The following is a 13,750-nucleotide window of genomic DNA, read 5'->3' as shown; positions in this document are numbered from 1 at the left end:
CATGACAAGACTCAGAGAAGATGAGGACAATAAGAGAAACTTTGTAATAGCCAATTATAAATATTTCTACAAATGCTAAAAAGAAACACTAAGAGCATCACTAGCAGCTCTAGTAAGTTATAACATATCCATGTTTAAAATCCACTTGCAGCATAGGAAATCAACTATGTTGTGTATTTCTGCTTTATAAACAATACTTTATGCCAAATGTACAAGCAGTATCTCCTACATAGACATGTATCTACATTAATTGTGTACCATTTAATTACAAGGAGTCAGTAACATCCTTTCCTAGGGTTTCCGAAGTGCCATTTTAGAGCTTACCAAGATATTATAAAACGTAGACATTCCTTTTATTCTTATAATAACAGTGCCAATCTCATCCTAGTTTAATGGTGGTTAACACATATGTGACAAGTGCATAGGCGAATGGTGTGAACACTGTCTCATTTTCTAGCAACCTCTAATTTTCAGACCCTTTCAACATGCTCTGTCACCAGCACAGACTGGGCTCAGGGACCTTCCAAATTCCATGGTTACTCCACACAGATAAAGAACTATCTCGAACTAAGTAATGCTAAAAATAAAAGATATTGAGGGCATTCCTCAGCAGTACTTTATGCAGGAACTATGTATTGCTTACAAAACAAATTACTTTGAATATGTGCCTTTACATATTTATCAGTTTTCATTGTTTTCTTTCATTCCTTAGCACACTGGGGAAATATACTGAACTCCTATTAGAAGATAATTTTATAAAATAGTACTGAAGAGAAAAAATGGATATTTTTTCTATTTCATGCTAAATGCTGTGCTTTGCCGAAAGCTGGCACTATCAGTTTTGTCCAGTAAAAATGTGTAGCTTATAAATGATTTAAGATGTTTAGCTTTTAATGCTTTTAACTTTGTTTTAAACAAAGTCTTAATGTTTTGTGTTGTATCATGTAACAATAAAAAACTAAAATAACAATAATTACATCCATCCATCCATTTTCCAACCCGCTGAATCTGAACACAGGGTCACGGGGGTGTGCTGGAGCCAATCCCAGCCAACACAGGGCACAAGGCAGGAACCAATCCCGGGCAGGGTGCCAACCCACCGCAGACAATAATTACATTAAACTAAAATTGTCTACATTCCACAAAAAATGCAACACTTTCAATTGTAGTAAAGTAAAATCTTGGGTTTTTCTTTGATCATTATTGACAATTGTTTAAATCAAATCTAACTTAATGTAACTGCATTAGGCAGTTATGGCTAATTGAATTTGCATATGACCACAGAGGCGTAAATTTTGAATCCTCATTTTGCTCTTCTTCTTATTCAGGACCTCTGGTCCCACAAATGTTTCCTTAATTTTTACCCAGTGTCACATCTCTTACTAGCCAAATAGATATTAATCAGTTCTTAATAATTATAATGATAATAATAATAATACATTTTATTTAGAAAGTAATCCAACCTCTTCCAAAGAACTTTATTTGAATTATAAAAAATAAATATTACTCAAAGTAATAATTTTCTTCACCAACATTAAAATTAGAGAGAGAGAGAGACAGAGAGCAAGGTCAAGGAGGGTTGGTAGGAAGTCATAAGACATGGGATCATATTGCCTTTTTAAAGTTTGGACGTAACTGGAGTTGCAAACCTTCAGCTTCTAGCCTAAGAGAAGTGGAAAGATGTTGAATGTTTAAGGCAGGCAGTGTGAATGCTGCCCAAGACGCATAGCCCATTATGGTTTCTTAAAGACTAATATGTACAAAGAAGCCTGAGATAGCTATGTGAGGTTCTGGTCTGATGTCTTTGCAGCACAAGTAGTGTACCCCATGCCCCTGGGGGGTTACTCTTAAGTGCCTTATTTGGACGGGATTCATTTTACATCATGAAGAAGGGTAGAGTAATTATTACTGGAGGACCTGTATTATTTTAGTCCTGTCCAAATTCCTCATGTCCATAAGTATTTACAAGTTAAATGTTGTGATAAAGAATACCATGAGACATGATAAAGTTTGGGTGGCATGGTGGCGCAGTGGGTAGCACTGCACAGTTAGGAGACCCAGGTTTGCTTCCTGGGTCCACCCTGCGTGGAGTTTGCATGTTCTCCCCGTGTCTGCGTGGGTTTTCTCCAGGTACTCTGGTTTCCTCCCACAGTCCAAAGACATGCAGGTTAGATGCATTGGCGATTCTAAATTGTCCCTAGGGTGTGTGTGTGTGTGCCCTGCGGTGGGCTGGCACCCTGCCCGGGGTTTGTTTCCTGCCTTATGCCCTGTGTTGGCTGGGATTGGCTCCAGCAGACCCCTGTGACCATGTAGTTAGGATATAGTAGTATGGATGGATGGATGATAAAGGTTTGGGGCAGACACCTGTATAATATATCCTGGCTGCAAAAGTTGAAGTTGTTGAACAGAGATGTTCACACAACTGATTCCAAAACAGAACTGACTTAAGACAAGAAAGATGGCGGCTTTACAGGCTCGCTCAGGAAGTGATGTCATCTTTAGGGCCAGAACCGGAAGTGATGTCATCTCTGGGTCCAGACCCAGAAGTTATGTCATCGAGGGTTCCGGAACCTGGTTGGATTACCTGGGAACGGTCTGCAAGTAACTGAGAAAGACCGTCAGCACATTCTGCCACCCCTTGGTCAGTGGTGGTATTGCAATTACTCAGGTCCTTTAGCTGCCTCCTACTCGCATGTGTGTGACAATGTTCATGTCTCAGTAAAGATTACTGAGACTTTTACCTTCAATAAAAAGTCTGTAAAAAAATTACCCCAAGTTAAACTGGTCCCAGACGAATTGACATGTCAGTAAATTCCTATCATTGGAGTGATTCAGTAGTAGTAAAATTCCAGAAGAATTCCAGTAATATTTACTTTGCCTATTGCCTAAAATGGAAAAATAACAACTGCCAGTACTCCCTGTAGTGTGCGCTGAATAGTGGGGGTTGAGTTGGAGGTCCAAAGATGATCCAGTATGCTTAATTTATATCAAAAAGCGAAGGGAGGAGTGGCTGGTGGGCAATGCATGGGAACAGAGAAATTGTTGTTATAAATAAGGATTCCTAAAGTTATCTGAAATGATGGTACACACTGGAAAGCATTCCTTAAATGTGAGGAAAGAGGAAATGCTTGAACAGAGTACCGAGGCGTACTGGCACACTTCAGTCACTGAATTTACCCCACTTTCTGGTGTAAAACTAATCTTGTAAGGGCTTTAGTCTGAATTCAGAAAGGAAGTTCATGGTGAAGTCTTAATTAGGAAGAGGCTAGCCTGAGAGAGAGAGAGAGAGAGAGAGATGGGAGGCTAAAAAGTGAGGTGGGCAAGAGGCTTAGCCAACCTACCACATGGTTATGTCTGTTCAGGAATATCAACAGAGGGCCTATGTGTTCCTGTTTTGTTCTTTACATCAAACATGTTCATTTTTGGCATCTTTGTACATATTCCATTTATGAAGGGCTTCCATGAGGGGCCTCCTCCTATTACAGGTACAGAAGAACTTGATATCTTATTCAGGGCTATTCAATTGGCGGCCCGCGGGCCACATGTGGCCCAGAATCAACCTCCGAGTGACCCAGCCCGTGGTTCCGCCCATAGATAATAAATTAATATATATTATTCATAAATTGTTATTTAATATAATTTTATATAAATATATATATATATTATATTAATATAAATATATAGTATATTAATATAAATATAAAGTATTTATTATGTCTATGGTCCTGCCAAAAACACGCATTCCTACGTAAATTACGTAGCCTGCAACACGCAAACAATGCAGAGCGTGCCGGTAGTAGCTTAGATTACTATCAATATGTCTTTCTCAACACTGAAACGTAAAATTGCCAATGAAAACCGTAAATTTAACCCTGCCTGGACTGACAAATACTTGTTTATTTTACCGCCACATCCAAACGCCAAACCAATCCCAGATAGCAAATTTCATCTGGCCCAAATCTGGTCCACTTCTGCTAGGACTTTCTGGCCCACTTACCACATGGATTGATGGCAAGAGAGTGGACCACATCCGGATGCCGCATCCCAGCCAAAACAAAATTAAAACTCAGCCAAAACTCAGCCAAACCTGCCGAAGTCTGCCCAGCACTGAACCAGATGAAAATTAACTGGGCCTCATGTGGGCCACAGGTCAGATTTTCACTTTGCTCATTTAAATATAATTAAAATAATTTAAATATATAATTAATATAATTGTATATAATTTATAAATTATAAATATATAATTTATAATTTAAATATAATTATACACCCTAGTAATATAATTATAAGTAGTAGTAAATATGGAGTAAATAATATTATAACTATATACTATACTATACTATATAGTTCTATACTATTCTATATTCTATATGACTATAGTATTACATAGTATAATAGTATATAGTATTTTAAGTTACACTATTACTTATTTAAATACCAATTATTTACTCTTACTTTCCAGATATGCTATCCGACTATTATCTACTGCATATCTTTAATATGAACAAACAAACCCAAATACGCATATTTAAACTTATTACATTTTATTGTCATATACAGTGTAATGCATTTCAACAAACAGAACAATCCTGAATCTGCATTACATAATCAGTAACAAAATTACTAATACTAAAGTTTGTAGATGTGACAATAATAAAAGTAAATGTTTTATTTATATAGAAAACAAACAAAACAAAGTTCCTTGCGTTTCTGACATATCCAAATAAATAAACCACCATGACAAAATAGTCTATAATACATTTACAATTTATACAGTTTTACATTACCATTTTCTTATGAATCATGTGAGCATACACATGGAAAAATAACAAATAAGCCTGTATGTGCCTAAAAAACATCACATAGGTGAGATACACATATTATAAAATAGATTTTTACTTTACATATTGAACTTAATTTTAACTGTTGTCTTGCACAATGAATTATTTAAATAAACAAACAGGGAAAGGTTTCCTAAATGTAAGTCTTTAAAACAAGCACAAAACAAGAATGTATCAAACAGTGATGGTAAAAATTTCAGTCAACAAAATGTACAAACATTAATTTTATAAAGTCCATGATTGGATACCCACTATTACACACAGTTCCAGATGGTGCCTGATGTTAGAACTCAGAAAGCATTGAATGAGCACTAATCTCTTTGGGAAGGTTGTGGCAGATCAAGGTATCACATTTGTCCAGCTTGTCCTCAGCAAAGGTTTAGAAGGCTGGTCTTAATGATGACTTGAAAGAACATGCATTTCACCTGCAGCCAAGAAATCAACAGTTGATCAGTTACTTGAAATTATACAATTTCCTAATTAACTTCTTACTAGACGTGTTTGAGGGTTGATAGTGCTCACCTGATTCTTGATAGCTGTTCTTCCTCTGACGCTCCATTCTTGCTCGTCTTCCTCCATCCCTATCTGCAGCCAGATGAAGCCATCTCTTAATCCACATTTCTATTTCCTGAGTTGTGGCTCTTGATGTTACAGAGTTTCTTCGTACTGCATCTAAAGAACAGTCATTATACAGTCTGAGTCAATCAGCAGTTGATACTTGGTTATTTGTCAGACATGAGCATTGACTGCATCCAACCATAATGGTAAAGAAACAGGCTGCAAGTGCAGGCTATGTCTTTGTTGTTTATTTTCAGTAAACAAAGCGACTATATAAAATGTAGTTGTATTCTGACAAGAAACAATATTTACAACTACAGATTTGTACAATACAGTATTTGCATTCGTTACTGCCTAAATGACTGGCTTTAAATACTTCCCTGTAGTTAGTTCACAAACATGACCAATTGCTTATCACTAATGTTTAACCCGATTACAGGTTAGCATCACTGCTGGCTGAAGACTTTAAGACCCAAAGTAGAATTTTATTCTGTACAAATAGATTGCACTCTGATGCAAAAGCTTCTTTCCCTCTCTCTGTGTCTCTGGAGAACAAGCTGGGGTATGCAAAAATGACAAATTCCTAATGTAAGAACTTGTATATGGAAAATAAAGTAAAGTAGTTATCATACATGGCTATAATTTCCCTTTATTTTTTAACACCATTTAGTATTTTGCCTGATATATTTCATTTAATGTTGAATATTAAACATTAGATCTTTCCCCCCCCCATTCAACTGGGGTTTCCTTGGTGGCCGGAGGGCCCTGAGCAGCCACTTAGTTTGTTTACATCTTGACCTGGCTATTAAAAAAGTGTTTGTGTGTTAAGGTTTTTTCAAACAGTAGTTTCTGACAAGGAAAGTGACATTTAATAAGGAACTATTGTCCATGTCAATGTGAAACTTAAGATGGTTAATGCAGAGAACATGTACACTTTTTATCTGGTCATAATGCATATAGTTTATCTTTAATAGCTTGATTTATTGTAAACAAACAACAAAAAGATACTCATCTCACAGAAATTTTCAGTCACAGGTTACTTCATTTTAAATGGCAGTGTATGCATATTGAAATCATTATAAATACTCACCAATCACAATATCCTTAATGTGAAGGCTATGAAAACATGTTTTTCCATTTATTCCCCTCCAGTTAAGTTGTTTGGCCAATGAATTGGTGAAAGTTTGCCTCATGATTCTCCACACCGTGTCTCTCACATCAATGCCTCCTTGAATCCCAAGCAATGTAATCTGCCAAAGGTTTACAGAAAGAAAAAAAAATAATTCACTGGAGTTCATAACTTCTTAAAATGCTCGATGCAATAGAAACATTAGGAGGAATCGGAACAAGCAACAAAGTAAAATATACTAGAAGTTCAAGCACCTATGTTTTTAGGTAGCTTTCCAATAAAGCTAATATAGGTGGAGCTATATAATAAAATGTACATGCTGAATCTTTGGGGTAAACTTGGACATGGGACTCCAAGCACCATTTGATATGATATGCCAGCAGTGTCAAATAAAAAAAAGCTTTTGACAGTCCTTTAGCATATTGTCATGCCCAATACTGACGGCCTTTACAGATGTTATCTGTGGTCAGACATGTCAAGTTATGAGCACTTCATTTAATTTTCAACAAAGATTTGACTACAGTAGCAGTCTTCAATACTCCCAAAAACTGACAACCATGCTCGGATAGGAATTTTTTCAGTCCTTTTAAAAATGTAATGTTGTAGACTGTTAAAAGCTTTTCTGACTTAAATAATTAACAATATATTTATTTTTTAACTATGCCTACGATTTTGACTACACATCACAGCTTGTGCATATCTGATGAGCGCCATTTGGGCATTTAAGACAATACAACTTGAAGCTGTCGTTGTTTGAAGGTATATGTTTCAGTTGTTATTAAAAAAGTTCTTCCTTACTAGTTTTTTTTTTTAAATCTCCACCAACCGCTAGGTCACTTTCAAGCTGTTGCATGGATGTGAGATCTTGAAGTGGAAGAATGTCTTTTTCCAGCACTGGATCTGAACCACTGTCACTACAGCATTTCTCATGTAGGTCTTGTACGGTTTTTAAAATCACTTTGACTTGCTCCATCATCATTTCCTGCTTAACCAGAATGTTTCGAAGAATGGCTAAAACAATGTACAAACACCACAAAATTAATATCAAACAAAATAAGATCATAATTGTCACAGACATTTACCAAAGGGGATGAAATGTAAACTAAAAATTGGCATGATGAAAAGTGGAAAAATAAAGGAAACAGATGAAAAGAGAATCCATCCATTCTCTTCCGCTTATCTGAGGTCGGGTCACGGGGGCAGCAGCTTGAGCAGATATGCCCAGACTTCCTTCTCCCCGGCCACTTCTTCTAGCTCTTCCGGGGGAATCCCAAGGCGTTCCCAGGCCAGCCGAGAGACATAGTCCCTACAGCGTGTCCTGGGTCTTACCCTGGGCTTCCTCCCGGTTAGACGTGCCCGGAACACCTCACCAAGGAGGTGTCCAGGAGGCATCCTGATCAGATACCCGAGCCACCTCATCTGACTCCTCTCGATGTGGAGGAGCAGCGGCTCTACTCTGAAAACCTTCTATGATGAATGAAAACTTGGGACGGCGTTTTCTCTTGCCTGGACGTGGGTCACCGGGGCCCCCCTCTAGAGCCAGGCCTGGAGGTGGGGCTCGAAGGCGAGCACCTGGTGGCCAGGCCTGCACCCATGGGGCTCGGCCGGGCACAGCCCGAAGAGGCAACGTGAGTCCCCCTTCCCATGGGCTCACCACCTATGGGAGGGGCCAAGGAGGTCGGGTGCAGTGAGAGTTGGGTGGTGGCTGAAGGCGGGGACCTTAGCGGTCCGATCCTCGGCTACAGAAGCTGGCTCTTGGGACGTGGAATGAAAAGAGAAGGTAAAATCAATTTAGCTGTATTAATGAATAAAGGTAATGAAAAGTGGGTCCTGTGAGAAACATTAAATACACACACAAAGTTGCACAGATTCATAATTCTTTTACTCAAAATGTAAAACATTTAGGGTAATTATTTTCGTGCTTCACAGTTGAGTCTGGTTATCAGGGCTTTATTTAAAGTGACAAACACAGAGGCAGCTATATTAAAGAGAAACTGAGATAAAACACTTACGGCCATTAATGTCTTGATTTGGTCCATCATTTTGTTGTGAGGTAGACCAGTGTCTAAATGCAGTATTTGTAATTTCCACACACTCTGGGGTTAGGTGCTCTTCCACTGTAGATGCACTTTGATTTTTGTAATAATTTCTCAGGCTTTTCATTTCTTGAGTGCATCTTCCACATTCAGTGGACCTACATTCAGAATGTAGCTGAACACTGTCAGGTTGATGCATCCTGCACATTGATTTTGCATTTCGTCCAAGTTCTCCAAGGTCAGCAGATATCTTGGTGGTTGATTTTGAAAATTTTTGAGGAGGGGTTATCTTGGGTGGTGGAGGTAGATGGCTTTTGGGTTTGCTACAGACATCACCGTCGCTATCACTATCAAATCTTGTGTTTGCTCTTTGGGAAAAGATTAAGAAATTATTGACAAAATACACAGTTATACAACATACAACTGTACAATTATGAGAAAAAATGCTTTACCAATTTAAACAAATTTTCATGAATTAGCCTTGTGGTAGTTATACTAAATTAAATTACAGTATATAAATAAAATGAGATAACTGGATCATTAAACTTAGTGTTTTCTCTTTAAAAGATCAAGTATTACAGCTTGAAAATTCACTGTATTAACACAAGCAACAGTCGGCAGGTGATGCTACAGTTCAAGCATATTAACTATTTCAGGCTTACATTTTCCTTCTTTTTGTCCTTTTTGGAATTTCATCGTCTTCTTCATCTTCTGCTGTCTGCAAATCTGAGTGTCTTTCGGCAACTGGAAGCTTCAGTCTTGCAGTTCTGTAATTATCTGTTAAATTCCAGATGTAAGAGCATTTACTCTATAATATGGATATACAGTACTCAGGAATACAATTATACCAGGGTGGCACAGTGGTAGCACTGCTGCCTCGCAGTAAGGAGACCTGGGTTCCTGTCCTGGGTCTTCCCTGTGTGGAGTTTGCATGTTCTCCCCGTGTCTGCATGGGTTTCCTCCGGGTGCTCCGGTTTCCTCCCAAAGACATGCAGGTTAGGTGATTTGGAGATCCTAAATTGGCCTTAGTGTGTGTATGCGTGTGCACCCTGCGATGGACTGGAGCCCTGTCTAGGGTTTGTTCCTGCCTTGCACCCTGCTGGGATGGGCTCCAGCAGACCCCCGTGACCCTTTTCTGGATATAGTGGGCTGGAAGATGACATGATATGACAATTATACCAAATATTATAAATACAAACCTGTCGTGTACATAACTTCAACCTTAAATGATTTCCAGTTTTCTTTTGGCTGCTCTTTATTTATTATAGCCTTATGAATATCTCCAGTTTTATATGGTGGCCAAGCACACACTCCATTGGATACCCAATTGGATGGCACCAACTCAACTTCAATGCATTCCGAAAAATTCACAATGTGATACATAGCCTACAAAAATTACTAAACACAAAGATTTTTTTAAAACATTTATAAAAGTCCTTGATAAATGCACTTACAACATGCATGCATGCTTACAATTACTAATCAAATATAAGTAACAATAATAATACATATGATTAATATATACAGTAAATTATATTAGTTAAACATGATTTCATTTGTACAGTTGAAATAATCAAATTTGCTTACCTAGCAACTTCACACACCACCATAAATCAGTCCAGAATATAAAGAATGCAAGTGGTGGGGTGATGAGAGTTTAAAAAACTAATTAGAAAAAAGCACTTATGAACTCTGTAACACAACAGGAAGGAAGAAACAAACAAACAAAAAAAAAATACTGTACCAATTAATCTGTATTTACTGTATATGAAGTAGGGGGATTACAAGATATTTGTCATCTAGTGGCAAACGGACATATTTCAGCATGCCAGAACCAATAGGTAAACACTGAAGATTTGGGGAAAGCTTGGACACAACAAAAATCCCCAGGCATGAAGAATCAATTGGATATTCAAAAAATATGGCCTTGTGTTGGTATTCCTGACAGACAACATATTCCCTGTCTTCATGCACAATTATATTTTGAACTATGACAATTTTATTGTCAATTTTAATACAGGAATCCCCTGTAGAAACTTTGATGACAAATCCATTAAACTCCACCTCTTTAAACTGGAGTACTACCTCAAAGTGTAATGGAACTGGACCATCTGAATGTTGCATTTTAAACCTCTTTTGAGGGTGTATGCTAAAATCAGAATTTAAATGCAAGAAGTCAAGCTCTGAAATCCTACGTATAACCTGTGTTAAAGGACAGTGAGGTCGTCTAACCATTTTCTTTAGCTTTCTTAGATAATTTTCAAATGGAAAACCTGATATAACATCCAAACTACCATGGACTTTAACATCTTGACTTAAATGAGTTAGCCCATGTACATTATAGCTGACAAACTCAGAACCATATAACTCACTAAAATGCTTGACAAATGCCACTAGCAGAGAGTTAGCAAAATCATTCATAGTTGAACAGTACTCAGGACTTGCTAAAATGTATATACCCACAGAGAGCAGCATGAAATTTTGATACACCTCAGAGTGCAATATCTCTCTCAAAACAACTGGACCCGTGTACAATAAGAATTGTCTCAACTCAGTTGCTTTCCACCGTAGTCTTTCAAAAAGTGAACGGGGCTTCTTTGCAAACTCGTTAGGAATGAAACCACGTAACGCTACCAACTTATCAGAAATTAACGACACTTGACTGGCTGAAACACGGCACTGTAGTGGGCCATTGCTTCCTATCCACAAATCCAAGAGACGTCTCATTACTCCTAAGCATACAAGGTGCATGTAATCATGCGGGAATCCCTTAATCATATCTATGATTTCTGAGAGAGGTGAAGATTCTACATGGTGTGCATCATCATCTAATGTTTTAAATGATTCACCTGTTCGAAGACTTGCAGTGGTTTCTGGAAATGTCATACGGTGGTTTACATATACTCCTTTTTGTACACACTTATCACAACTGTGATATCCAGTGTGTGATTTTATGCCCTTAATAAAGGCTCTAGCAGGTGCATCGCAAACAACTGAAGATAAAGTGATGAAAAATGTTTTTCCTTTCACAGGAAATCCTTTTCCAATTGTTTTTAACTCATTAACTAGAGCACTCAAGTATTCAGAAAGTGAGTTTGGTTTTGAACATCCACAGAACAATGCAATCAAAACTGGAATCTTGATATAATTCTTAACAATTCCAAGAACTGGCCAAAACTGAAGTGAAGAACTCTTAAAAATAGGAAGCCCATCAAAATTAAGTTGCAAATTAAAAGTGTGTCCACTTGGAACAGTTGACCATACCTTTTCAAAGAAAGCTCTCAGAGAATGTTTAATGCCAAAGTAATGAAATGAACCACCACCAAGCATTTCAACTGTGTAAGCAGTCTTAGTTTTCAGTAAGGACCTTGCATCTTTTGGCAAAAAAGCATGATTAATTCTGAGTATAGTTAGTAATGCAGATAAGGCAATTAAAGGGATACTGAACTGAACAGCCCAATTTCTCAAACTTGCCTGGAGGGTGTCCTGGTAATCGTTCTGCCCACAATCAAAGTTATCATCACTGTCACTCTCTGACTGACTGGATTCCAAATCATCACAAGAACAACCAAACTGAGAAGTTTGAATCTCATCCACATGTATTTCACTGTGAGTGATTTCAATCCCACCACTAACCTGCCTTTCATTCTCCAATGAATCTATCAACTTATTCACCCTCTTTATAGCCCTTTTTCTCAAATTAATGCGTTTTACATTCCATTTTGCCCTGTCCATATTACCATGAAATACCAAAATATACCTGTCAATGCCCAACTACTGTTCAATGCTGCAAAAGAAAAGAAAGGGACAAGAAAATATTATTTATATAACGTATACATAGTGCTACGATTCAAGGCTTATACAGTGACAAACTACATTATGAGATAAACGTTGCCTTCGTTCTGATTGGAACATTGTAAAAAGCTCCAATTGAGCACTCATTATTTGTCAAGACATACCTTAACAAAGTTTAAGTCTGATGCCACCTCCACCATTGTGCGTCTTTCACTTTATAAAAATAAACTCAAATTCGCGGGTTTTTACGTTTGCACTTCCGCTCATGCTAACTAAACGCACTAACAGCGAAAAATCTCGGTGTTTCTAAGCGGTTAAAAACTTAATATATCACGTGCTAAAATAAATACCGAATTTTAACGTTACTTGCTTGCCTTCGTCACCGCTTATTATATTTAATATCTAGATATCATAAGTATTTAAGTAAAAAAAAAAAGCTCGCCGAATAATTTAAAATGGCTTATATAACAGTTTAAGCACGTTACAGCACCTTGCATACTATGCAATTAATTGGTTACGTTTTTCATAATATAAACATTTTAACATGAACGATAATAACCAACACATAATATATTAAATAATCGAATATTAACTTACCGCTTCACCATCAGTCAACTACAAACTTTAGTGTCTGACTGAACGGGCAACTGTTCGTCACTCAAGGTGTTCCCTCATTGGCTAACGTGAACGTCAGAAGGCAGTCTGATAATTATCTCAATGGCTGGCCACAATTCAATCAAAGAAATTACCTTTTTTTTTTTAAGCACAGATTGAGAAAATTCGAATCCACAAAAAGGCTGAAAGCAGTCATGGCAGATGCTGGATACTTGTCGAAAATTCTGCCCGCCGTTTATAGTGTTTAAAATTTGGAGAAAGTTTGTAAAGTTCACGATATTTCATCCTTGAGATGTGTTTTTGTTTGTACTTGTCACAAAGAAACGAGATTTCTCAAATAAATAAATAAAAAAACTCCGTGGTCAGGGTGATATTTACATGCATTTTGTAGCCGGCTCTTAACCACACCATCTTCGATTTTGAAATGAAAAAAAAAATATATATTGACATATGCTAACTGTAAATATTGCATTTTATTTTAAAGACACCTCACCATGACCCGTCACTGCCCTATTCTGAGTCATGCATCCAATCGCAGAACTATGCTAATGGCCCAGTACTGGCCCACATATGCCGTACCGGAAGCTGATTTGGCGGATTCATAAACTGTGCGCCACATGTGGCCCATATCCATCATGCCGCTGCCAGAAGTGAACCAGAGGTGCCAGTTTTAAACCAGATGTGGCCCACTTGCGGCTGCTATCTGGGATGTGTTTAATTTGTAATGAGTGCGTTGGAGTATTTAAAGATTACAATGTGCGGAGGCATCATGTTGA

At 37.6% G+C, this 13,750-nt stretch overlaps 2 protein-coding genes and 1 long non-coding RNA gene across 5 annotated transcripts in view; 1 reads left to right on the top strand and 2 right to left on the bottom strand.

The window, feature by feature from the left end:
* astn1 (astrotactin 1) overlaps window positions 1–13,750 on the top strand; it is a 1,266,263-nt gene that overhangs the window by 614,357 nt on the left and 638,156 nt on the right. The gene's annotated exons all lie outside the window — the stretch shown is intronic.
* On the bottom strand, window positions 5,409–7,616 carry LOC114664823 (uncharacterized). The gene is made up of 3 exons (XR_007936146.1): window positions 7,327–7,616; window positions 6,490–6,649; window positions 5,409–5,513 (listed from the first exon to the last, which is right to left on the bottom strand). It is a non-coding gene; the product is annotated as an uncharacterized LOC114664823 (long non-coding RNA).
* Window positions 8,495–9,954, bottom strand: LOC114659084 (uncharacterized). The gene is made up of 3 exons (XM_028811320.2): window positions 9,764–9,954; window positions 9,227–9,341; window positions 8,495–8,932 (listed from the first exon to the last, which is right to left on the bottom strand). Exons 1-3 carry the CDS (start codon window positions 9,945–9,947, stop codon window positions 8,512–8,514), a joined length of 720 nt encoding a protein of 239 aa, XP_028667153.2. The 5' UTR covers window positions 9,948–9,954; the 3' UTR covers window positions 8,495–8,511.

The sequence above is a fragment of the Erpetoichthys calabaricus genome, chromosome 10, assembly GCF_900747795.2.
Source record: "Erpetoichthys calabaricus chromosome 10, fErpCal1.3, whole genome shotgun sequence".
NCBI classification, from domain to species: domain Eukaryota; kingdom Metazoa; phylum Chordata; class Cladistia; order Polypteriformes; family Polypteridae; genus Erpetoichthys; species Erpetoichthys calabaricus.
This window is presented reverse-complemented; position numbering and strand designations above follow the sequence as displayed.